Source organism: Onychostruthus taczanowskii, unplaced genomic scaffold (genome assembly GCF_017590055.1).
Source record: "Onychostruthus taczanowskii isolate IOZ18803 unplaced genomic scaffold, ASM1759005v1 scaffold27, whole genome shotgun sequence".
In the NCBI taxonomy this organism is placed as follows: domain Eukaryota; kingdom Metazoa; phylum Chordata; class Aves; order Passeriformes; family Passeridae; genus Onychostruthus; species Onychostruthus taczanowskii.
Window position 1 is genome coordinate 9,326,823 of NW_024500017.1, and position 23,467 is coordinate 9,350,289.

The 23,467-nt window shown below is 43.2% G+C and overlaps 1 protein-coding gene across 1 annotated transcript in view; it reads right to left on the minus strand.

The window, feature by feature from the left end:
* Positions 1-19,750, minus strand: part of NDRG1 (N-myc downstream regulated 1) — a 39,538-nt gene extending 19,788 nt beyond the window's left edge. Inside the window, exons 1-3 of the mRNA XM_041407579.1 lie at positions 19,692-19,750; positions 6,260-6,338; positions 3,517-3,552 (exon numbers count right to left, since the gene is read on the minus strand). Of these exons, the coding sequence (XP_041263513.1) occupies positions 3,517-3,552; positions 6,260-6,322 (99 nt within the window). The 5' untranslated portion in view covers positions 6,323-6,338; positions 19,692-19,750. The remainder of the gene's footprint in view (positions 1-3,516; positions 3,553-6,259; positions 6,339-19,691) is intronic.
* Between the last annotated feature and the right edge of the window lie 3,717 nt (positions 19,751-23,467).

Sequence of the window (23,467 nt, forward strand, 5' to 3'; positions counted from 1 at the left end):
CACCTCCCTTCCCTTGCCTTAGAACTGAGGGAAAAGCTTCGGAGCTTTCAAAGATGATTTAAATAGCTTTTAAATTTCTAGGAGAGAGTATATTTTAAATTCATATTATTTAAGAACTTTATTATAGTAATACCTGCCTAAGCTATTTTTCCACTTTTCTTTTTCAATTTCTTGTAGACTAAAATTGAGATTTTAATGTGCTATTTCAATGTTGAATTTCAAACCCCCTTTGCCCTGAAGTTCTTTAGCATTTTCTCAATAGATTTTTTACTCTAAAATAGAATTTCAATTCATCTTATGCTCATTTTTTTCCTAAAACCCCAATGTCCACATTTCGAATTTTTTTTTTTTTAATTTGTTAAAATTTCTATTTTGAATCAGGAACATTAAGAAAAAGGCTCCCCAAAATCAGGCTGGGAGTCAGGTACATTAGTGAGGATGATGACTTCAGATGTAAATGTAAGTGACCCTGCTAAGTTGGAAGCCAAGAACAAAAACTTTGCAGCAGGAACTGACGCAGGTTATTGCGAGCGCTCTGCCCAGGGATCCTTCCTAGTCCGATTAGCGCCGGGTCACCCTGCTCTGCTCTCACTCTGCTGATGCAAACCACAGCCACCCCCATCCCTTTCCTTCAGCGCCCCAAAGGATGAGGAAATCCACACAGCACACTGCTCCAAACCTGGGAATCCCACCCCTCCTGCTGGCTGCTCCAGCTGATCCATCTCCCTTGCAGCTCTTCCCTTCTCCCTGAACAGGCAGGAGGGGGAGGAAGTAAAGCAGAAACAGATCTTTCCTGCCTATGGATACAGATGGCCACAAGTGCAGGGGACAAACTCATCTCTGCAGCTGCCACACTGCTCCAAGTTCTGCTGAGTGCTGATGGACTGAAACAGAGCTGGGAGGATGAACATGCACAGTGAGGAGGAGCCAAGGCTCCATTGGCTCCAAAGCTACTGAGCTAGAGACTACACACACACACCAAACTGGAAATGCAATTAAAATGTGCTTGGCTTGAAGACAACAAAGGCATCCAGGGCACAGTGCCCTGCACCATTTATCATCAATTATCCTAAAACAGGTTTGGCCAGGAACACTCCCCTGCTTGAGACACAGGAGACCTTTACTTCAGTTTTCAGGTGGGTGCCACAGACATCATAACAGACAAATTGCTGACTGGAGGCAGCTCAGAGCTGTCAGTTCTTTCATCTCTTGTCTTGTCATCCCCAGTAACTCCAAAGATTTTTTTCCCAGAGAATAGCCACATACATGTCTTGCAACATGTGCTTTCAGAAGGGCAATATACCACTATACAGTGGCTTACTCTAAAAACGGAAAGCTGTGTTTAACTCCAGTCTGTCTAGAACTGCATGTGAAGTAAGAATCTATTTTTTTCCAAATCCAAGCAACTAGGTAAAATTTACTCTTGGAAGGAAAACATGTCACAGACCTTTTCACTAGTGGCAGAAACAAAGCCATTAACTGAACACTGCTTAACTGGCTCCCAGAAGGACGGAGGAACTTGCAGTGGATATGGTGGACACCCATGTCCATACACAGGCATTAAATAAGAAGCTCCATCCTGCCAAGCACCAATAACTTCCTTCCCTGGCCAGGTCCATCCTCTTGCCAAGTAGTTCATAGGAGAGGTTGCTCCCTCAGAGCATGCTTCAGCCTCAGTCCTGAGAGACCTGGGTCCTCTAGGGCCACACAGGAATTTCACTAATGAACTAAGCAATCAAATCTCTCATAGCAGTTCCTAACCACTTTTTCCACAAATCAACCACAAAAGAACTCAAAGAAACACAGGGAGGGTACTTGTGGCTTTAAGGACCAAAGCTAAGTCTCTTTTGCAGTCACAATTTTTAACAAAATGCATTGAGACTTATTCCACATTTTTCCTGAACTAGAACAACTAAAGATTAAACTCTTAACAAAGATAGATCATTAAAAAAAAGTAAGAGCTGGCAGAACAGAGCTAAATGACGAGAACCACTGCTCTGGATTAGTGAGAGTTAATCCAAAACATGGAGGGGAAAAAAAAGCAAAAAGGCTTAGAGAATTTGATCTTGCAAGTTAAAAAAATCTATATATACACATGGTTTACAAACCAAGCAATTTATTCCAAGAATAGAAATGAAATATGGGTCACTTCTGGATTCTTAATCAAAAGACTGTAGTATTCCTGTTAGCAGGCTTAATCTGAGATTCAATTCATTTAGACCAAGTGATCAATCCGGAACCAAACAAAAAGCTTCTCCCATGCTGCGCACAGTCCTGCAAGAAGCTGTGTGGTGACAATCTTAACTTACATTTATCAAGACTTCAGGCAGTAGATTTCATCAGAAAAAAAATGAGGGGCAAGACACGGGATTAGTGTAAAGTACAGCTTTGCTGTAGAAGTAAGAACCATTGGAAGATGAAAAAAGTTCAAGATAGCTGTCTCACTTGGTTTCCAATAAAAAGTCTCAAATTTGGGCTGTATTTTTAAAGCAACTGGCACAACATTGAAAAAAAAATACATATAGAGGGGTGCTAATAAAACACAACATGCAATAAAGTAGAGAAAGGTTATTTCCTTCAAGGACCTGAACAGAGACTAGAACAATTTAATAGCTTTCCCTAGTTCTGTACAGTCTGCTTCCATTTCTGCACACCTTGATAAAAATGAGACACCCAGTGACCCTCTTTTCCCAGCACACAATCCTCGTCCTCAGCAGTGGGAAAACAGCACTCACACCGATCATCGGGGCAGGTACACCCTCCCTGATCTCCATCCCAGCTCACTCCAGCCTGGCTCCTGCAGCCATGCAATTCCTTAGTCTCAGCTAAGAATCAGCAAGGACAAATTCTCAGTCAAAAAAAGCCCAAATGACAATAAAACAAGGGGAGCCAGGAGAGTGACAAAGTCATCTGCCAAAAGCATGACACTCAGGGAAAGTGAAGGGCCTCCATGTGCCCTAGTGCTGTGCTATGAACTTGTATGCTCTGTCTCTAAATAAAAATATAGAAATACCATCATTCCTTTTACTGACAATACTGATTGCTTAGCACCTTCCACCACCCCACAGGCTTCAGGAATATTTTGGAAAATTTCAACTGCATAATGGGATGCATCCAGAGGTACGTTTCCTCTGAGGAAATGCACGCACACTGCTAACGAAAGCAAATTAACTGGGGGAAGTGTGTGTCCATGTGGGAGGGATATATTGTTTTCACCATCACTGCTGAAGATTCTCATTCTCTTAGCAAGAGTAGAACTGCTTGCAAACCAGCCACTTCCCTTTGACTGAAACTTTCTCAGCTCCAGTCTCAAAAGGCCCCCTGTGGTCCCCTTCACATCGCTACAGCACAGCCCCATTCAGACCCCTCTCCCACAGTAACAGCATTCCTGGCAAGCAGGCAGTCCCTTCTGGTCACATCTTGCTGTTTTTCTCAAATGTCAATTCAATCTCCCCTTGTGCAAAAAGAGAAAGAGAAAAGGAAAAAAAAAAAAGAAAGAATAATAGCTTTACTTGCCTGAACATCAAAGTCTGGAAGGAGGCGAGTGATGGCCTGTGAAGAGATTTGAAAGCATTAATGGAAGTAACTTGCAGCTATGGAAATCTATGCTTGGGTATGTGTTCAAGTCCCCCAGTTCTGCAGCTGAGAGCTCTCTCTGTCCATTCAATGAAAGCTCTTCTGACAAGCATCAAAATTCACCCAAGAACTTTTAAACCCACTAATGGAGAAATGAAAGCAGTAAAATTAAAGCAGTAAAAATGAAATCTAATAAAATACTAGATAACAGACCAGCAAAATGATGGTCAAAGGCTGGTGCATTCTCAGTTGTTGTTAAATCTCTCAGCAATGCACTCACAAGGAGCAGTAAAACTGAACTTTTCTGCATCACTTATTGTAGCCATGGGACAGCCAACAGCCTCAGTCCTGCCTAGGATGGAAGTCTCAGTTCAAGAATGTACTGAACACTTGGAACTCAGTTAAGCAGTCATTACTGGGACTTGGTTACGTGATGTGGAAGGTGGGAAGGGTCTTATTCTGACCAAAATTAGTCTTTGCAGTGTTTGAGAAGCTGGTTGGACACAGAGAAGTCCATTCCACCCTGTCACCTGCCATAGCTGCTACTGACAATCTCCTGCACCTGTCAAGGGTCTCCACCAGGAAAGGAGATAGGTGACAGCCTCCCCACCTCCAATAGCCTACAAGGCTTATAGCTCCAAAGGAGGAAATGTCTTATAGTTACCTCCTTTTTTTAAGGGAGAAGAAAGAAGTCAAACTCTTATTTCCACTGGAGGGAAAGAAAACAGAGGGAAGAGCAGCCAAGAAAACACTTTATATGCTGCAAAGTGCAAAAGGCCAAAGCTTGAAAAATAATATTGAGATAAAAAGGAAAGCTAAGAATTCTGGCAAGGAGGTCACTCAGCCTCAGAAGCCCAGGTAAATTAAGGACAGATGTCAGAAGCACCATAGCTGCTTTCTTAGGGACCCTGAAGCACTGCAGTACAACCTGTAATTCTCACAGCTGTGACTTTTAGGCAATTAGGCACAGTCTTGGACAGGTAAACAACTACCTAAGATCTGACTGGGCAGAAATAATTTTGCACAGCCTTAGCTTTAGAGAATATGCTGTGTTTCACTCATATTGTTGGTCTCATGATCTTTTAAACAAAACATTTCAGCCACTGTTTCTCCTGTGGGACCCAGGGCTGAAAGGAATAAGTATGTTTGGCACCTGTACCAACAGCATATGAAATAAGGGTAATCATTGCTCAGGAACAAAGACTTGGCTGCAGCAGAAACCCAAGCACAACAAGCCAGGACACAACTCCAGAGAGCCTCACCCAATAACCCGCTCAACACCAGCTCCCCTGTTCATCTCAATATGTGCTGAGCAGCCTTCAGGGCAACCTTTTCCGCTTCCTCAAAACACATATGCATCCTCCATCGATGTTAAAATGGCCACAGAGGAAATCAAACTCTGTCCTAGTTTCCCCCATGCAGACAAAATTTAAGGTAACATCATGAACAAAAGCATATAGGGCTCCTTGTCAAGATTCCAACTTTTGGCCCATGAGGTACCAAAACCCAAGAAGTTAATCAGTATTTTAAGATATTCCTGAACTTTGAAACAAAAATATTCCAGTACCAACAGGACTTCTGCTTAGAATCTCCTTTGCTTTGGTAGTTCTGAACAATATGGGCATTAAAAAGGGGTCTTAGTTTCTGAAAAGTTTGAGCACTGCATTCAGTGGTATCCAAACAAGTTCTGCTTTCATGCAATGTCCTTGGCAAAGGAGCCGTGTTTAAAGTTTCTCTGGCCATTTCACTGCAGTCACAAGTGGAAATTATTTTCTGAAGTGTTTACATAAAAGAGGGAGGGAATAAAAAAGAAAGCAGCAGATAGAGCAATGAATTCTAGTGTATAAGAACACAAAAAACCCAACACATTTACATACATGATTGTCAAGAAAAATGTCATTGGGAACAAGAGAAAAATCTTAGTTTTGTTTCAAGAAAATGTTGATATGTTTCTTCACATATTACAGTGAATTTTTTGCCATGAACACACAAAGCACAAAGTATAGCTACCACTAAAGGGTCAGATAGCCAATAAATCCAGATGTTGATAGGTTTTTTTTGTGGTTTTTTTTTTTTTTTAAGTCCAATAAAGAGTAGAAAGTAGTATAACAAGGTTAAGGGGAAAAAAAAAAAAAACCAAGAAGGCTAGGATGTTTCTGTGCTGCAACTCCAGTCGCTGCAACAGGCTGTGGGTTGTACACACCCAGCTGTCTGTAACTCATGGCTCAGTGCACTCAGGACAAGAAGGGGCTCAGCCCTACCTCTGGACTCAGCTGTGCCCAAAGGAAATGTAAAGGCTCTCTCTGTGAGAGGCAGCTGACAGAGCAAAGTCTGTCTTCACACTGAGAAATGTGTAGCTGTAGAGGCATGTACACGAGACTGCCCAATTGGCATCTTTTGATACAGATAAAGACACCCAGAGCTGTCATTACTCAGAGAAGAAAAAATGTCGTCATCATCATATTAAAAGAACAAAACCAAACAAGAACAAACCATTAGGGTCAGTTGTGCATTATTAAAACAAAACTAACAAAACAACTCAATGAACTATTCCTATTCAATCTCCAGTTTTTCTTTTCTTCTTCCACACAATATGTTCAAAATAATCTAAGCACACACATGCAGTTCCAAAAGCAGTCCTGACAGAAAACACATAAGCTCTAAAAAGCTCTAGATTAATTACCTCCTCCTTCTCCACCAGAGGTTTCACCTCTGCAAGGTGAGCATCCTGGAACTCTGTTGACATGGTCAGTAGCTGATATCTGCAAAGAGGAAAAGAGATTTGTTCTCAGCTTGCATCAAAGATTAAATACAGGAACAAGTAAAGATCCTGCTCCACCCAGCCCCCACAATGACCCACTCTTTCAGGTTATAAAGACCTCTGCAAGAAGATTATAAATCTCTTGTAAAATGCCTCCCTGGTTTATTTATATACACACTCCTGCACAATATGAGATTAAAGAAATATTAAGGCTGCAAGATCAAACAGAAGTTTGGCAGCTTCAAAGCAGGGAACGCTGAAGAAAACAGGGTAGGGACAGCAGAGAGAACCATGGAAACTGTCGTTGCAAGAGTGAAAGAAGATACAGCCAAATCTGCATGACTGCCTATTGAAATGTGCTTGAATAGTTGTTTCTGAAAACCTTTTTTTCTTTTCAGAGTATACAAGGCTTCCTCATTATTCCCCAGATTTTTACAGTGAGAAAACCAAACTGGACACACATTAGCATCATTTTATTGTCAGATGTGCTCCATTCTTCAGGACAGATAAAAATCAGATACTCCTTTAAGTGGACACCAACAAGGTTCATGCAATAATGGGGTTTTTTTTCAAAACTGTCAAAGGAAAGGACAAGACTGCTGTATCCTGCTCTTGGACTGGACTGGCATTGTGATGTCCAGCCCTCAGCTGCACGAAGCTCAGCTGGGAACACAGACACAGCAAACCCCAGCAGAGGTGATTGCCAAGGCAAACAGAGTCATAGGTCATGGCTCAGGTGCAAAGCACCTTCTGCTTTTGTCCAGACTGGGAGTCATCTTTCCCTTTGACAAAGAGAAGGTACCAGAGTCAGAGGGCTGTTCCCTGTGAAGCTCTAATGAATGACTAGGAACAGTTCTCAAAAGAGATCCTGGAACTGCTGCGCAGCAAATACAGAAGTCAAAGTCATTTTATTACATATCCTTTAGTCTGCTGAAGAAATGCATATCATATGGGATTTGGGCATCTTTAATAAATTTCTAATTTTGTCCATCTACACAATTATAAAACAAATTAAATATTTTACTTTTTATAAAAATTTTAGAATGGTCTCAAGTAAAGCATATGAGTAGGTGAACTCAAAGCAAACCAAAAGCCTGAAACATATTTAGGAATTATTGATTAAATGTAACTGAACACATTTTAATTATTTTCTGAAAATAAGCATAGAAGTACAGAACACAATTTACATTGATTCTTTAAAGCATGATTCCCCATCTCCTGACTTAAATCTGATTTAAGCCCATCATGCCGTCTACATAAATGACCTGAAGGCTCAGGAAGGGCTGTGAAGCCTGCAGGAGCACCCAGGCAGTGGCAGCAGCATTATTTTTCACTCTGCCCCATGGGTTAACTCGATGCACTTGTCCCTGGGCAGAGATGCTCTGGTGACAGTTTGCAGGACAGCTGGATGCTGCAGAAAGCCACAAAGGGACACACTCAGACTAAAAGAGTGTTTTAATGCTGGAAAAACGTGGGTGTCCATTCACATTCAAATAGCTTTGGACTTTAGGAGCTCTTCTTGATAGCTATGCAACTGCGGAGATTTTAGGCAAAAATTAGACTGTGGATTTTAAGTTCAGAGAAATTTTTCATTAATATTTTACACCACCAGCTGAGGCATGAAGATAGAACCAAAACTAACCCCACTAGTTCAAATTTACAAGATGACATCAGAGATACTTTAATAGTCAGGAGACTCAAATTACTCTGCTTCACCCTTTCCTCCAGGTTTTCCATTGTGTTTTGTCCATTACAAATTTTAATCATAAAGAATAACCAGTAAAAAAAAATATTGCAAAATATTGAAAAAATGCAAATGATGTTCTAGCAAATGTTACATGCTTTTGTGATTACAGCCTTCTATGTACTCTGCCATTCTACACAGTGGGCCACTGGACACAGCAGAGAGGAAAAATAAATATTGTTGCAATATTTGGCAGTTGAAATATCCATATGCAATTGCACCTAAGAGCTTTTTTTTTTTGTAAATTCAGCAAATTCTGTTAAGACAAATACCTTAATATTACACCTAATACTGCAGTAGGGATTAGAAGTGCAAGAGATTTTTCTATGGTTTACCAAAGGTGAGGAGAGTACGAAAGCAGGTCCCTGCAGTTTTCCAGTAAGAAGTGGCTCGGGGGACAAAGCTGCAGCAACTGTTTGTGGAATAGAGCTGTTTACATGGGGCAGTTTTGCATTTTCAGGGACTCAGAGCATTGCCTACAAATGAGTGAAAAAATTGTGCCGAAAAAGAACAAGATGGATGCTTTTTATAGCCTTAAAAACAATCCTGTTTTCACAAGAGTTCAAAGTTGTTGCTCTGTGCTTCCGAAAGAGCCGGCATTAGGAAGTGCTGACCAGCAGATTGCACGACTGCCACCAAGTTTGCTGAACAAAAGCCCTACCTTCAAGTTCTCACTTTTGGAAAGATACCATATCTTGGAGCCACAGTGTTTTCAGATCAGACATTCCCAAGCTGTGGGTTTTCCTTCTGCGCATCAGGAATACCTGAAACATTCCTACCAAGCGGCAACCTTGCGTCAAGGCGGGATAACAACATGCTGTTTGTTCACAAGAGCTGGCAAACAAAGCCCTGCTATCTGACAGCGCTGCAAAAAACATCTTATTTTCTAAGGAGAAAGATGGGGAAGTGGCTTTGTACCACCCTTGTTCAGCACAAATTTTTTACTTTCTAAATAGGTGCTTTGTGCTGCCCTCTGTTATGTGACAGGGCAGCTCAAAGCTAATCTATCTGCATAACTCTCCTAAATAGATAACCATACAAGCATCCCTTTATACACATTTCAAAGCACTTCCCTCACAGATGCCTTCCAAAGACAAAGTTCATTTATATCTGGAAGCAGTAGTGTAAAGTTGCCAGCTTGGAGGAAAACAACTTTTTTTCACTCTGCTTGGCCAATTCAGTCTGCTGAGAGGTCCCAGGTTCTCCTCTCCAGGACAAGCCACTTCCACCAAGCAGCCACCCACCAACCTGTACCCAGGTACCTGTCTTAAAATAATTATACTTTAAGAGAAAACTAAATGTTTAAAACACTTCTGAGCTGACAAAATGCTTTAAAAGTGATGGCATATCGATTTTTGCCAAGTAGTAGGAAAGGCATCAGACTTTAGGAAGCAAGGAAAGTGTGGGGTAGGGTGAAGTCATCTGTGTTGGCTAATTTCATTCAGAGGTTTTTCTATACATCCCTTCCAGCCCAATCCCACTGCTCCAAAACCACTGCAGCAACTGGCTAGTAGCTATTGAATTTCTGTCAGGAGCCTGATTATTTTGATATTAAAAGTTCAGAACACATCCCCTCTCCCTCTGCATCATTGCTGGAAGGACAATCATTGCTGCAGCCTTGTTTTGGTAGCAGAAGGTACAGGATAAATGTGCAGCCTGGCTTTGCATAGCAGAGGTGCCAGCAAAGAGGCTAAGAAGGCACCCATCAGGCCATCCTCAGACCCCAGAAACACTGCAATCATAAATACCAAACATCAGTGTGATCAAATTCCTCTCAAGCACAAAAGCAAACAAATTCCAAGATCTCCCATTTCCAACTTCCTATTTCTGAAGGCACATACAGGGTTGTCCAAGCTTGTGCCATGGGGTGCAAAATCAAACACAATGGCCTCACACCCATGACGGGCTTGGGAGCACTGCTACTGGCTCTACAGCATTTTTCTGCCCTCAAACCCAACCATTTTTTATTTATATGCTATCATAGAAAACAAAGAGCAACAAAAGGCTCCTGCCTGAATTTCATAAAGAAGGCAATTTCCTCAAATTGGCTTGTTTAAACACTGGCAGCAGAAATTATTCTCCTTTTGAGTACTGATGTGTAGAAGGGTAACCAGAGCATCTTGATGGCATTTTCCTCTCTGCAGGCTGAGCAAGCAGGAGGGACAGCAATCACTTTGCATGTGGGATTAAATACTCATGAGCATCTAATGGTAAAGAGGGAAACAGTTGTGGGCACTGAGGGTCCCAGCTCCCAAGAACTGGTGTTGTTCTCTTTGGAGAGAGAGGGGCCACATGAAACTTGTGCTCCAGGACCACAGGTGAAAGGTGTTTCCAAGGCAGTCACATCACTCTGCATTTTATCCCTTGAAAACTATGGGTGTCTTCTGCACTGTCACCAAAGAAGGTAGGAAGGACAGGGGTGGTGGAAGTTTTGTGCACCAGAGCAATTACGCAAGAATGAGAGAAGAATGGAGAGAGCTAAAATGTCTCCAAAGCTCTGAAAAACTTGATTGGCAAATATCCACTTAAAAAAAACCAAAAAAACTCTCAGGCATCTGACAATGAAGAAAGGTTACTGCAATACTCAAACAGCCTTTGAGCCTTCCACGGTGAATTAGACCTCTTCCAGTCATTAACAGCAAATGCTGTAAACTTGTCTGACTGGCCTATCATAAACATGGTTACTGCAAACTGGAGGCAATCTTGAAAAAAAAATAGTCTCCACTAATCAGAGACTAAACAGAGTTAAGTGGACAGCAAGACAAGACAGTTCATAGCACCCATGTGTGGTTTTGGGGCAGAATGCATCTCTAAGTGCAGTTTACATCTCAGATATTTTATAACAAAGTTCATAAATTTAATCTTCCTGTTTGTGAACCAAATGATTCATTTGCAAGCATCCAAACAGTTCATGCATAAGCATCTGCCCCCACTGTGCCCTGTTTAAACTACTCTTTGTTACAGGCGTCGGTATCACGAGGTCCTTTGTGCTCAGTTACTGCTTTTCTCTGTCATCGTTCCACACAATAAATTATGAAAGAGGTTTTTACAGCAGTTCCTCCCCTTTAAAAAAGGCAAATGACTTTTGGCATTTAAATAGGATCTGAACAAACATTTTGAGCAGGAAGTGTCAAAAGTTGAAGACACTCAACTACCTGGGACTCCCCCGGCTTCCTTAGCCTCCAGTTACACATTATCTCAATTTGTAACTAAAAGTTAATAACATGAGACAAAGGAAGTTTGAAAGCAGAACTCTTAAATAGCCTGAAGTTTCAAATAAGAAAAGGTCAGGAATCAAAGCATTAAAACAAATATTATCAGGGAACTGAAACAATTGTGCTGCCTGGTGGTCTCCAGTTCATAGGTGTCCTGGGAGCTGCTCTCACCTAGCCCTCTACACTGCTGATACTCAATTACTTTTTTCTAGCCATTTAACTTTTATTTTCTTTCAACCCTCTTTGTGAGTTACTCCACCAGCAGGTTTTCATGAAGGCTTTAGCTGAAAATGAGAGCTGGCAGCCAAAGGAAAAAAAACCCAAATGTGAGTTGTTAGGAAGATAATGCAGCATAACAGTTACTTTTTCAAGCCAAAAAACCAAGAACCTTAAGTTTTAAGCATTTTTAACTTTACACTTATGCTATGTGCTAATCAATCTGATTAGGAAACGAAGACCTTTCAGCCAAGAACTCGAGCCCTGTGCCAAGGAGCAGCCGGGTGAAGCCACAGGGAAACAGCTGCAGGGACAGAGCCAGCAGCTGGCCCAGCACAAAGGCACAGCTGGGGGCCACAGCATCTCCCCAGCCCCACTTGCCAGCAGCTGGGACACTGTTCTGCAGTGAGGAGGAGATCTCCAGGCTCATCTCCACTCTGGACCTGGTACCTGATGGACAGAGCTCAGTGGTCACTCCAGGATCAGACACAGCTCTGAAGCTGCCGGTCCCTCACACCAGGGGCTGGTCAGCATCCACACGCACAAACCACGCCGGCAGCTGCACATGGAGAGCAGCACCAAAACACAGGGAGCTCGAAGCAGCCCTTCGGCCCACCCCACAGATGTTGAGCAAGAAACTGTTGCAATGTATCTTACACAACCCTCTCTCTGTGGGATGCGATGAGGAATGTTCCTTAGAAAGCTTGAGGTCCTCCCGTGTTCCACAGGAGTAGAAGCTGGCTGTGGGAAGGGTTGGTGAGCTGGCCAAAGGACACCCCTGCTGTCCCTCATTGTACCCCTCCCAATATAATGAGGTGCTCTCTCTTCCTAGCTGGCAGGGAAATGGAAAGATTTCAATGCCTTTAGGGCTTTTTCCTGTTGTAGCAATCCTTAATGATACCTACACTATAACATGTTCCATGAGGGACAGATTACAAACCCTAATGAAATTCTCCAAAAATTAATGTTTACCTGAAACTGCCTCGGGTCACACCTCTGTGACAAGTGGTTCTGTCTAGTAATGCAGAGAAGTGTTCAAGGCCAGGCTGGATGGGGTTTTGAGAAGCCTGGGCTAGCAGAAGAAGGGTTGGAACCAGATCTTCAAAAAAGAGAGATTTGCCCATTCACACTGGTGCCAGTGTTGTGCTTTAGCTTTAAAGGGCTCCAGGCCATGGGTGGCAGCACTGGAGGGTGGAAAGGATGAAGAGCAATCAGCTGCTTTCCCAGGCTTTGTTTCCTTACACCCACCCCACCAGCCAACCTGTCTCCTTCCACTGCCCCAGCACCCTCCTCTGCATCCATCCCACTGCTCCTTCCACTGACCACACACAAGGGTCCGAAACAAAGATTAAAGGTGATGCACTGACACAGGACCTGACACCTGCTCTGCGCTGGGCTGTTGGGCTGGGCTTTGGGGGTAGAGGAAATAACAGAGATGTTATGAGGGGGCAGAGATGGATTTAGGTATTTCATAACATGGAAGACACAGCTTCTGCCACAAAGATTACAGTCTAAACAGACAAGAAAAAAGCTATTGTTCCTGCAGCTCACCAGTGTCAGGACATGCTCCCTGCCCCCTCCTATTCTCGATCTGCCATGCCTTAACAGCTCAGAGCTGCTGCCCAGCTGCAGCCGCTTCAACAAGTGGGTGGTACTGTCAAAGTTAGAGGCAAAAACACACTGAGATTATTCCAGAAGGGAGAGGCTCACAGTATCCTCAGAGATGAGGAATGTTTTCTGGCTCTCTAGGTTGCACCCTCACAAGATTATAGTGGATTATTTTTATATGTTTTGCATTTTCACATTGATGTTGCAATGATGAGGACTTAAGTTACAAAAGCATCACAGCTAAAGTTGATGATGTTTCTTAATTTACATTTATTCATGAGGTTGTACTATACAGGTTGCAGCTTCTGAGTACATAGATGACTTGTTCTACCACCTATTAAAATTGCTTTGTCATTGCTATTACAAGATCTTTCTAACCCCTGCCAAAATGTCTGGGCTGAAGTTTTCCATGATGAGTGCATGAGGGTTTTTGCTTGTTTGTTGAAAAGTATAATTTATGGATATTATTCTGTTCCCATGCATGGCCAGTTCCCTTTTCTAGGATGAACTTTAGCCTTCTACAGCTTAATCTGAACTCGAACTTTGCACAAATGGCCATTGTGTTAAGACATATCTTTCATTCTTCCCAAGCAAGTCCCTTTATAAAATTACCCAAATGTAAGCATTTTCACATGCTGAATTACGTGGGACTACATCTGAGCAAAAGTTTTCCACTGCCTGCAAGCACCAGCACCCAAATATACAATATGATCTTCCCAAGGGCTGAGCACACAGCCTGTAGCATAACAGGTGGCACTGGTGAGGAAGTGTCTAAATCAGCAACATCCAGTACCAGAATACTCCTTGTTTCTCAAAACAAACCCTTTCAAAATCCTTCAAAGTAGGCAAAAGGCAATTCACCATCTTCTGCTGACTTATTTCAAAGCCTTACCCATCTACACTACAGGTTAGTGCCTATCACAGGCAGAGAACTTTCTTATCACTTTCCAGGCCATGTTTACAAGAAGGGTTGGAGTTATACATGTCCAAGCTTTTATATAGCATTGGGATTTTATGTAAAACTTCATAAAACTCATAGTGTTTCAGATGGGAAAAAATGTGATGCTCTTAAACTGAATCATCTAGGAAAGAAAATATAAAAGGTCACCATAAAATTCTGCAGTGCTTCTACTGCATAATTAGTCTCATGGCCCAAAAAGCCACAACTTTGTCAAAGGATAAAAATACATCTTAAAATTTAGCAGGGATAAGTTACAGTACATGCAAAGCATGTCTAGAGCACTCTAGAACTATGGCAGCAGGAAAGTGACATCATGAGTTTGACAAGGTGCACACAAGCTTTCTGAAGGAAGCAACCGAAAAAACCACAGCAAGAGCAATCCTTCCTTTCTTGAACAGTGCATTTCCCATGTCTGTTCACTGTGTTCACAAATAAAAGTTCCTTTGGAAGTTGCATCCTACTTTGCTGATTACTTTTCCATTACAGATTATGCCTACCAGTAAACACACTACCAAATGTTACCTCTTTTTTGTCACATTGCCTTCACCTACAGTCTTTGTGAGGACATTAGAGTTTAAGATCCTTATTACTTAGTTTGTGCTTCCTAAAATTCAGAATTTCCTAAAGTCAGGTAATAAGAAAAGTGAGGTTGTAATAGTGATGAAATGGCAAGGACAGAAAAACAACACACACACACACAAAACGTCCAAGGAATTGTTGAAGGCAAATGGAAAGATTTGTTTTGCAGTGAGTTGGGGTTTTCATGCTGCACTAAGTCCTAATGTTTGGTGTTTCCACTAATTTCTGCTTCATATGTACAGGTCTAGCAGACCAGCCCTACACGTCCACGGTAGAAAATAAGCTGAAAAAGCTATACTTTCAAAGCTATACTTAGGTCAGGCAGGAAGCAGCCAGTTGATGGCTTCGAAAAGTAGTGAATACCCAGTTCTAAAAACAGGTCTTGAAAAGGAAGATCTACATTGACTAACTTCCAGCTACCAAGAGAAAAACCTTGACAGATGAAAAAGATATATTAAAATTTTGACAACTAACTGAAAGGAAGCAGCCCCAAACCCAAAAGAAACATAGGAAACGTGATCAGCCACACAAAATAAGAGCAGCAAAACTGACACACATCCTGCTTAGTACAAAGAGATACAGCTGTGGAAAATTTCCTCAGCACAGGCAGTCCAGCTGTGCATCAGCAAGCACACCACAGAGCACCTCTGCATGGAGAACACCCTGTCTGACGACAAACTCCTGGGCATTATCCAAAGGCAACACTCTCTTGCCAGCTGGGAAACAAAACAGACCTGAACCTGCAGCAGCCCTGAGACAAAAGTAAAACTAAACCCTCATCATCCAACATAGGAGCTTGCACATTCAAGTCTGACACTTAGACAATTTCAGGCTTTGCTTTTTTCTATACTCCACACTTGCTGTTCTGGTTCAAATGACAAATACTGGTACTGATTCGCAGGGACTCTCAGTACTGGGATTAATTATGTCATAATAACACTTCAATGATACGTGAACACATACTCAGGAAAAGCTCTAAAAGGCTCCTTACGGCTGCTTAAAAATCACAGCCAAAGGAGATTGACAGTAGGGATTACCTCCCACTAGCTGTCCCTCACTGAAGTCACCCAGGGCTCTGGAAGTGACACAGATGGGGAAAAAAGCTGCCACCATTTGACAAAAACACCAAGTTCAATAGCCATTATATATTCACAGCCATTGATTTCCAAGAAGTCTAACCCAGATTTTAGTCATCCATAGGAACACATACCACTGAACCTGAAAATGGGTTTGCCTTACTCTTAGTCTTTGAAGCAGTTGCAGAATATTTCCCCTAACTTTCCAGTAGTAGCAAGTAATTTACTTGGAACTTTCGCAACAAAGCTTTGGACAGAAGGCAGAGGAGTAACTGCTGCTCCTGGACCTAAGCAACCTGATCTAGTGGGTGGCATCCCTGCCCATGGCAGAGGGGGTGGAACTAGAGGGTTTTTAAGGTCCTTGCCAACCCAAGCCCTTTATGATTTTGTGATGAGCTACTGAAACTGGAGATCAGCCCCCACCTAACTGTCCAGAGAACTCTCCCACAGAGGCAGCTTCAGGGACAGCACCATCCCGCTTTAGGCAAACATTCAAATTCACATCAAAAGCTGAAGCCAGGGGCAGTCTATAAGTGCAGTGCCATCTTTTAACAACAGTGACAGGAAAAATTGGGGTCCTCCGTACTTCTGTATTTCTAGGTGCTGTGACTGAACTTGAAAGTCAGATCTAAAAAGTCATCTGGAGGTCTTACTTCATCTCCAGAACCAGTATTTCATCCTGGTTAATGCTAAGCAGTTGCATTTCCTGTATATTGGAAGGTTTTCCTTCCAAGGGATCAAACCATGGCAGCTAGAGACAGCCACTCATGTTGCACATTGCTGTGACGGAACTGATCCAGGCCACTGCTTCCCCAGGCTCTGCTCTCCCTGACAGCAAACAGGCTTTTGCTGCCTTAAGCTTCCAGCTGTGCGCATGATGTAAACATTGCTGATCCACCACAATTAGAATTTGGATTATTTTTGAGAGTTTCACAGTTTTTGCTCATGTTCATTCTGAAGAGCTTCAAGTCAGCTTCACCCCTTCTGTATCTTTTCTTTTACTCTTTGTTTTGAGACAATAAAAGCTGGAAATGTCTCATTACATCTATGCTCTATGTTTTGTGCTCTAATGAGGTAAGTGAAAAAAACAGTATTTTCTGTGGGAAGCTAGAAGTTTGTCAAAATCTCTTAAGCTGGTCATGAGAAGATTTATGTTGCACTTCAGTCAAAGAAATTAATCACTTAGGCTTAAAAATATGAATCAAAGAATTTTTCTCCCAACGTTTCACTGCTAATCTCACCTGAACTACAAGTGCAAATTACTTAATTGCCCTATAACTACCTCTAAGGATCAGGTTCCCTTGCCAAAGTGTTCCAAAAGGTGACCTGTAATCTCCCCATGTAATTGTCATAGTCCAAAAAGGAATATCCAAAGAGCAGGGTACTTCCCACTGGAGGAAAGACAATAGGGGAATCCTGCTGGTTTTACTGAGCATTCATACAATCTGCCCAGATGGTCTGCCAGAGTTTTAGTGTTCCTTTTCTTTTGGCATGAATAAAAAAAGCCATTGTGGAAGGCACAAACTGAAAACCTTAAGAGCTTGTTTTCTGGTAGCTCAGGTGCTGGTTCCCAAACACAGGCAGTGCATGTGGCAGCCCTCTCTCAGCAGAGGGTGACACTTCTTTGGCTGTTGCCTAATTCTGTGGACACCTGACACTTTGACATCTCTATCTTGCTGTCATCTTGGTAAAGAGGCCAATGAATACAGGAAATAAGTACACAAACCCTTCTTTCTAAGGGAAACAAATGCAAACACTAGTTTGTCTAGACCCTTCTTCCCCAGTCTGGTTCAAGGTCTGTCACTTTGCAGTGCCCATTCTCAGGGGAAGAGCTCATCTTTTTACAAGGGTGTGTAATGACAGGGCAAGGGGGAATGGCTTTAAAGTGAAAGAAGGTCCATTTTTAGCTAGATATTGAGAAGAAATTCTTCATTGTGCCTTCATTCTGAGGCACTAGCACAGGCTGCCCAGAGAAGCTGTAGATGCTTTATCCCTGAAGGTGTTCGAGGCCAAGCTGGATGGGGCTTTGAGCAGCCTGGTCTAGTTGAAGGTGTTCTTGTCCATGACAGGGGATTGAAACAGATAATCTTTCAACAAAAACCATTCTGTGATCTTGCAGTTCAGTACCTGTAGAAATTCCTGTTCAAAGTTTTCAAAGTTGAAATCAAACCCCTTCAGTTTTCTGCTGTGCAAAGAACTCAGACTCAGAAGCTGAGGCCTCCAGGTCCCCAAACCATTATGCTGTGGCATCTGTTCAGTTTTTACTGAAAAATATTAGGTGTAAAAGCCAAACCCTAAGGAGTTCGTCATTACTACATTAAAAACCTGCTTTCACTGCATCTGTGTTTTCCATATCAAAACACACACCAGTTCCTCCTGAACACATTCATGAGTTACTCTTCTTTGAGGGCCTGGGACTCATTAGTACTCTGGGAGCTGTACAGGACTTTAAGAATCACTATTTGTGCTGCATCTACTCCAAGCTTTAGCATTTCATCCAAAGTCATTAAATTCTTGCTGTGCAAAGAACATCATACAGCATTAGCTAACTGCTGTTTACTCAAGTACCTGTGATAAAAACACAGTCATTCTATGTCAAACTACATTAGACTCTGGTTAAAAGACCACAAAATTAAAATAAACAATGGGAAAGAAAACTCCACACACACACAAAAAAAAAAAAACCTAATGAAAATACCAAAACCAAACTAAAACAGAAAAAGCCCGCCCCCCCCCCCCCAAAAAAAAAAAAAAATCAAAACACAAAAACCAGCCACCAAATATGTTCCCAGAGCCAAGTTCAAAGTGCACTGCTTAATACCACTGGCTGAAGTTTTGAGGTAAATTATACCTGCAACAGCCAAGGCTAAAAACAGCAAGGCAGGCTTGTCAGATGTTTGCCTGAAGCACTTGATAGCTCCTCTTTACAGGTTATTTCCATTGCTTGCCCTCAACAGCGAGTTTTGCAGCAGTCGTGTATCTTTGACACACTTCAATACACACACACAAAAAAAGTTGATAAAAAGCCAGAAGAAAGCAAAACAATCAAAACACCATGCAGAGAACCTGGACAGAAAGCTTCAGGTTGTCTTTGACCTCTTCTACGTCACTACAATTGCATTTGTGCAAAATACAGCTCCTAGGTTCAAAATACAGTTCCTATTTAAACCACAGCAAGAAAATCATCAAAATAACGTAGGTGAGAAATATTTCTATCTAAGTCTGTTTGGCGATGGGGTGCTAAGCAGCGCACTGTGATCTTTGTGAAATAGTGGGTTATGGTGTGAGCAATGCCAACTTGCAAGTGTTTCATAGGAAAACTGAACCATGATGAAAAGCATCAGCCAAAACCTCCTCCTTAACAGAAGTGAAATCCCTTATTTCACCAGAAGTGAAATCCCTTATTTCCAGCGCGTGGCTGCGCCTCCACGGCACACACTCCCCTCAGGGGCTCCGAGCCGAGCAGCGCCTGGAGCACGGGTGGAACTGCGCCTGTCGGCACACACGATGGCAACAACCCCGCTGAGACACAGAGCGGACACGGGGCCGTGCTGCCCGGTGCTCCAAGCCCAGCACAGAGCTGCGAGAGCAGAGAAACACAAGCAACCACCACCAGTGGTCAACTTCCTTAGAGAAAGTATGTGCCTTGGCTGCACAGCTGTTTTCCTACGCAGCCCATCCCATCCCGCTGCTACCCGGGAGCCCGGACCTTGGCAGCAGCATCCCGCTCCCGGGAAGGGCCGGGGTCCGGCTCGGGGCGCGCCGTGCGCTGCCCCCTCCAAGCCGCGGAGAGCCGCCCGCTCCCCCGGCACCGCCCTGCTCGGAGCCACGGGAGAGGGGGATTTAGTTCTCAGAAAAAGGAGGAGGGTGATGCAAGGATGCGCGCTCGAGGGGACTGCGAGGTCCGCGGGGGCGGGTGAACGGACGGACGGAAAGACGGACGGAGCTCCCTTACCTGCCACGCTCCCGTTGTCCCTGCGCCGCCGCTGCCGCCCCACGCTCCGATCGCCGCCCGCGGCCCCGGGGTGCCTTTATAGCCCCTGCCCCGCCCGCCGGGCGGTGCCGCCGCCCGCCCGCCACGGGCTCCGCCCGCCCGCCCGCCCGCCACTGGGCTCGCCCCGCCGGCCGCGGGCCTTTGCGGCGGCTGCGTCCCCGTGCCCGGCCTGACAGGGAGCCCCGGTATCAGCAGGGAGCCCCGACAGTCACCCCCAAGCCCGGGCCGCCTCCCCCCTGGCCGCGCAGCCCCGGCGGAGGAGGCTCAGCGCTGGCACCGCGCTCCCGGGCAGGCTGGAGAGCAGCCAGCGGCGGAGACCCGCATCCCCCTTCCCGCATTAGCCGGGGCATCCAGCCGTTTGGCGAGGAGAAGGGGATGTGTGCAAGGGCTTGCCCAAGGACCGAGCAGCCGCCTTGGGAAAGGCTGAGCCGAGGATGGCGACAGCGGGGTCCTGCCACAGGTGGTCTTGGCAAAGTCCTGCGGCCATACTTCTATGTGATATAAAGTCTGTTTTCCAGAGTTGCAAAATCTTATGCTCACACATTAAAATGACCGCTAGGAAGGAACTGTATTTGCAGGAGGGAAATAATGCCTTTGCACATTTCTCGTGAAGTTCAGAGGGTGCAGCTGGTGCTGCAAGTGCTGGGTGAGTTTCCCATTGAACAGCCCTTTGGCAAGAAGTGCAGCTAATCGTTTATTCCAAAAAAGAGGCCCTCGCCTGCTGAGCAAAGAGTATCTCTGTATACACAGCTCTGTGTGGAGCCATCCGCCAAGAGGCGGGTTAAACTGTCACTGCCTGAGCTGCTTTTTCTGACTTTACTGTAAAACACTCTTCCCTCAAGTGTGTGATTTCACTTAACAAACTTCACTTTCATGGCATGTTACTGTGACCCAAACACATGAAATCCACAGCATGTTGTCATTGCCCCTTGTGAAGTAGCCTGAAGAGGAAATCAGAAATTCCTCAAACTCTGAAACTGTGTTAAACTCTCAGCCTCTGTTTTCTCAGCTATATAATAAGGTTATTAACTGGAGTCTACCAAAGCTTGCTTCTGTTTAAATGCATATTAGCTTCTATCCTCCCAAGTCAGCTTTTGCACCTGAATCAGAAACTTCTGCCTTTGGAAGTAGAACCCTGGAAGTCTGGTTCCTTTTTCACTACAAAATTATGGAAGATCATGTTCTGCAGCTATAACTGAAGTATTACCAAGTGTAGAATAAAGGAAATGTTTTGTTTTCTTCCCTCTGATTAACTAATGTCTGCAAGGGTGAAAAGTATTTCTGAACAATTCAAGATAGCATTTGTCATCCTAAGACAGTGTTGTTCTCCACGTGCTTTCTTTGTTGTTTTTTTTTTTAATTATAAAAGGCCTAATCTTTTTCATAATTGTTTTAAACTGTGATGTCAGGAAACCAATGAAATCATCACAAATAATTTGATTTGCAGCTGAGCCTATTTTGAAGTCATATGTTCAAAGTTATGTCATCAGGTCACTGGCATGCTGTGTTTGTTATGGAAGATCTGTCTAGCTCGATGTACCAGGTTATGGAACAACTGCAAATGCTAGAACGAGAACGTGGGCTTGACTAATTTTCCAACAGATTAATCCTTCCTTCATCTGATCATGAAACAATATCCTCACTCAAAAACATTCAGTCCTTCAGAAAACAGATCTGGGGCAGTGTCTGAATTGTATGATTTGGCCCATCCTCAAGCAGTTTTAGTGTGCTGTACTTGGCTGCTTTTTGGGGAAGGGGCTGAAAACTTCAGAGATTCAGATGAAATGAACTATTCTCTGTTCACTAGATTCAGACTTTTGCAGTTAAAAAATAAGTGCTGAGTCTGGAATGGACTGGAATACTGAAATGAAGTGTTTTCTTTTGCTTTTGTCTTGCAGTTTGTTATTTAGATCATATGCAGTGTTGGACCTTCAAAAATGCTGAAGGCAGGCAGGTAGAAGTCCCAAGGAGTAGTTGCTTGGAAAGCCTGGTAATCTGTGCATCCAAACAGAGCCTTCAGTAGTTCACGCACTCCTCCCAGCTATTTTGCTAGTTGTGGCTGAGGATAACATGGTGGTTTACAGTCCCTTTTGAGAGATCTGTGGATTGCGAAAGAAAATGAAGTAATTCTAAAAATCCAACTTAGGAAGTATTTTACTGTGTAAAGATGTAATTGATAAAGTACTCAGAGATCCAAATTCTGACCTGTGCCAGAAAGGAGCACAGCTGAAAGCTTGGGGAACATCACTCCCCTCTGCTTGAAAAAGTCTGCATAGAAGACAGGTTGGAAAAACAGGAATTTCCAGACTTAATTTGCCAGAGTCACTGCTGACAATGCAACAACCCAGCCTTAGTGAGTTTTCAGGCCGTGCTGGGCTGCAGGACTGCTCTCACTGCATTCCCACAGCAGCTGAATGGCTCCTGTAGCAGCAGCTGTACGTGTACAGACGTGTGTACTTTAGGAACCACTCTGCTGGGGAGACAATACAAGCTGCCACCCATGTGGGCCCTCTGAAATCCTAATGGCTACTTCTACTGTAAATATTATTTCACTTGATAAACCAGCTCTGTGCAGCTGGCATGCACTTGTCCTTTCAAGAAGAGCATCTCCGGAGGGGTGGCTGCCCTGACCAGATCTCCATTCCCATGCCAGCAAACAGGCTGTGCAAATGAGCCTGAACTTCTCCTGTGCTGCTGGTGCTTTCACTTGAGATCACAGCATCTAACAGGTCTTCAAGTTATTTAAGGGTAAAGTAAACAAGTCTTGGATTTACTGTTGTATTTTATTTCACTGAATTGGATTATTGTAGGTAGCTACACAACCAAAGAATGAAAGGCCATAATTCCATGCTAGTGAAAGACTAATCACATGTGCTGAGCAGAAACCTGCCTGCCTATGTGTTCCAGTATCTGGCAGTTACAATATTTCAGCATTTAAACAGCACTTTAAAGCCATTAACTAATCAATGTTAACAAGGCTTCAGGGAAAAGAGTATGGTGCAAATGAAGAACCACCAGAGTAGAGACCTGATCCAAAGTCCACCAAAGGATGTCAATTCCATCAATTTCAATACTATGGAAACAGCTGTTAATTATGAGACTATTCCTCTTTCCCTTGACATTATATTTCTTGCCATGCCAGCATTAATCCAGGAAATTTCAGTGGTTGTGCTGCAGCAGCAAAAAAGAGTTAAATAAAGTTGGAGTACAGGATTATATTTTGCAAAAGATATTATGCATTTGTTTAGAAAGATCTCTGCACACTGTTTACATTTAAGCAGTGGTAATATTATTAGTCATTGCAAAAGAAACTGGGTGTTCCCTTGTTCTCACTAACAATACAGGAGGGATAATTTTGGATTAAGCTACATGCTTTATGAAAAATATACTTGATGTTTGCTGGTTCATGTTAAAAGCATTCCCTGTGTGACCCATCAAATATCACACCCTCTCCACTGGGAATTTTATTCTACTATAGTCTTTTGTTGTTGTCTTTGGATCCCTGGATGATGCTGACATGTAGCCATTCAGATCTGTTGTCCTTCCAAAAATTATTCAATGCAGCTTTGAACCAAGGGCATTGACCTCAATTAAAAATATAAATAAATAACACCACAGACTGAAGATTCACATGCCTTTGTCAGAGATTTGCCTGGTATTATTCATATCCCCACTTAAGTACTTATTTCCAGTTTGGAAACTACTCTTGGCAGGTTTAGCTGCTTCAGCAAAAACAT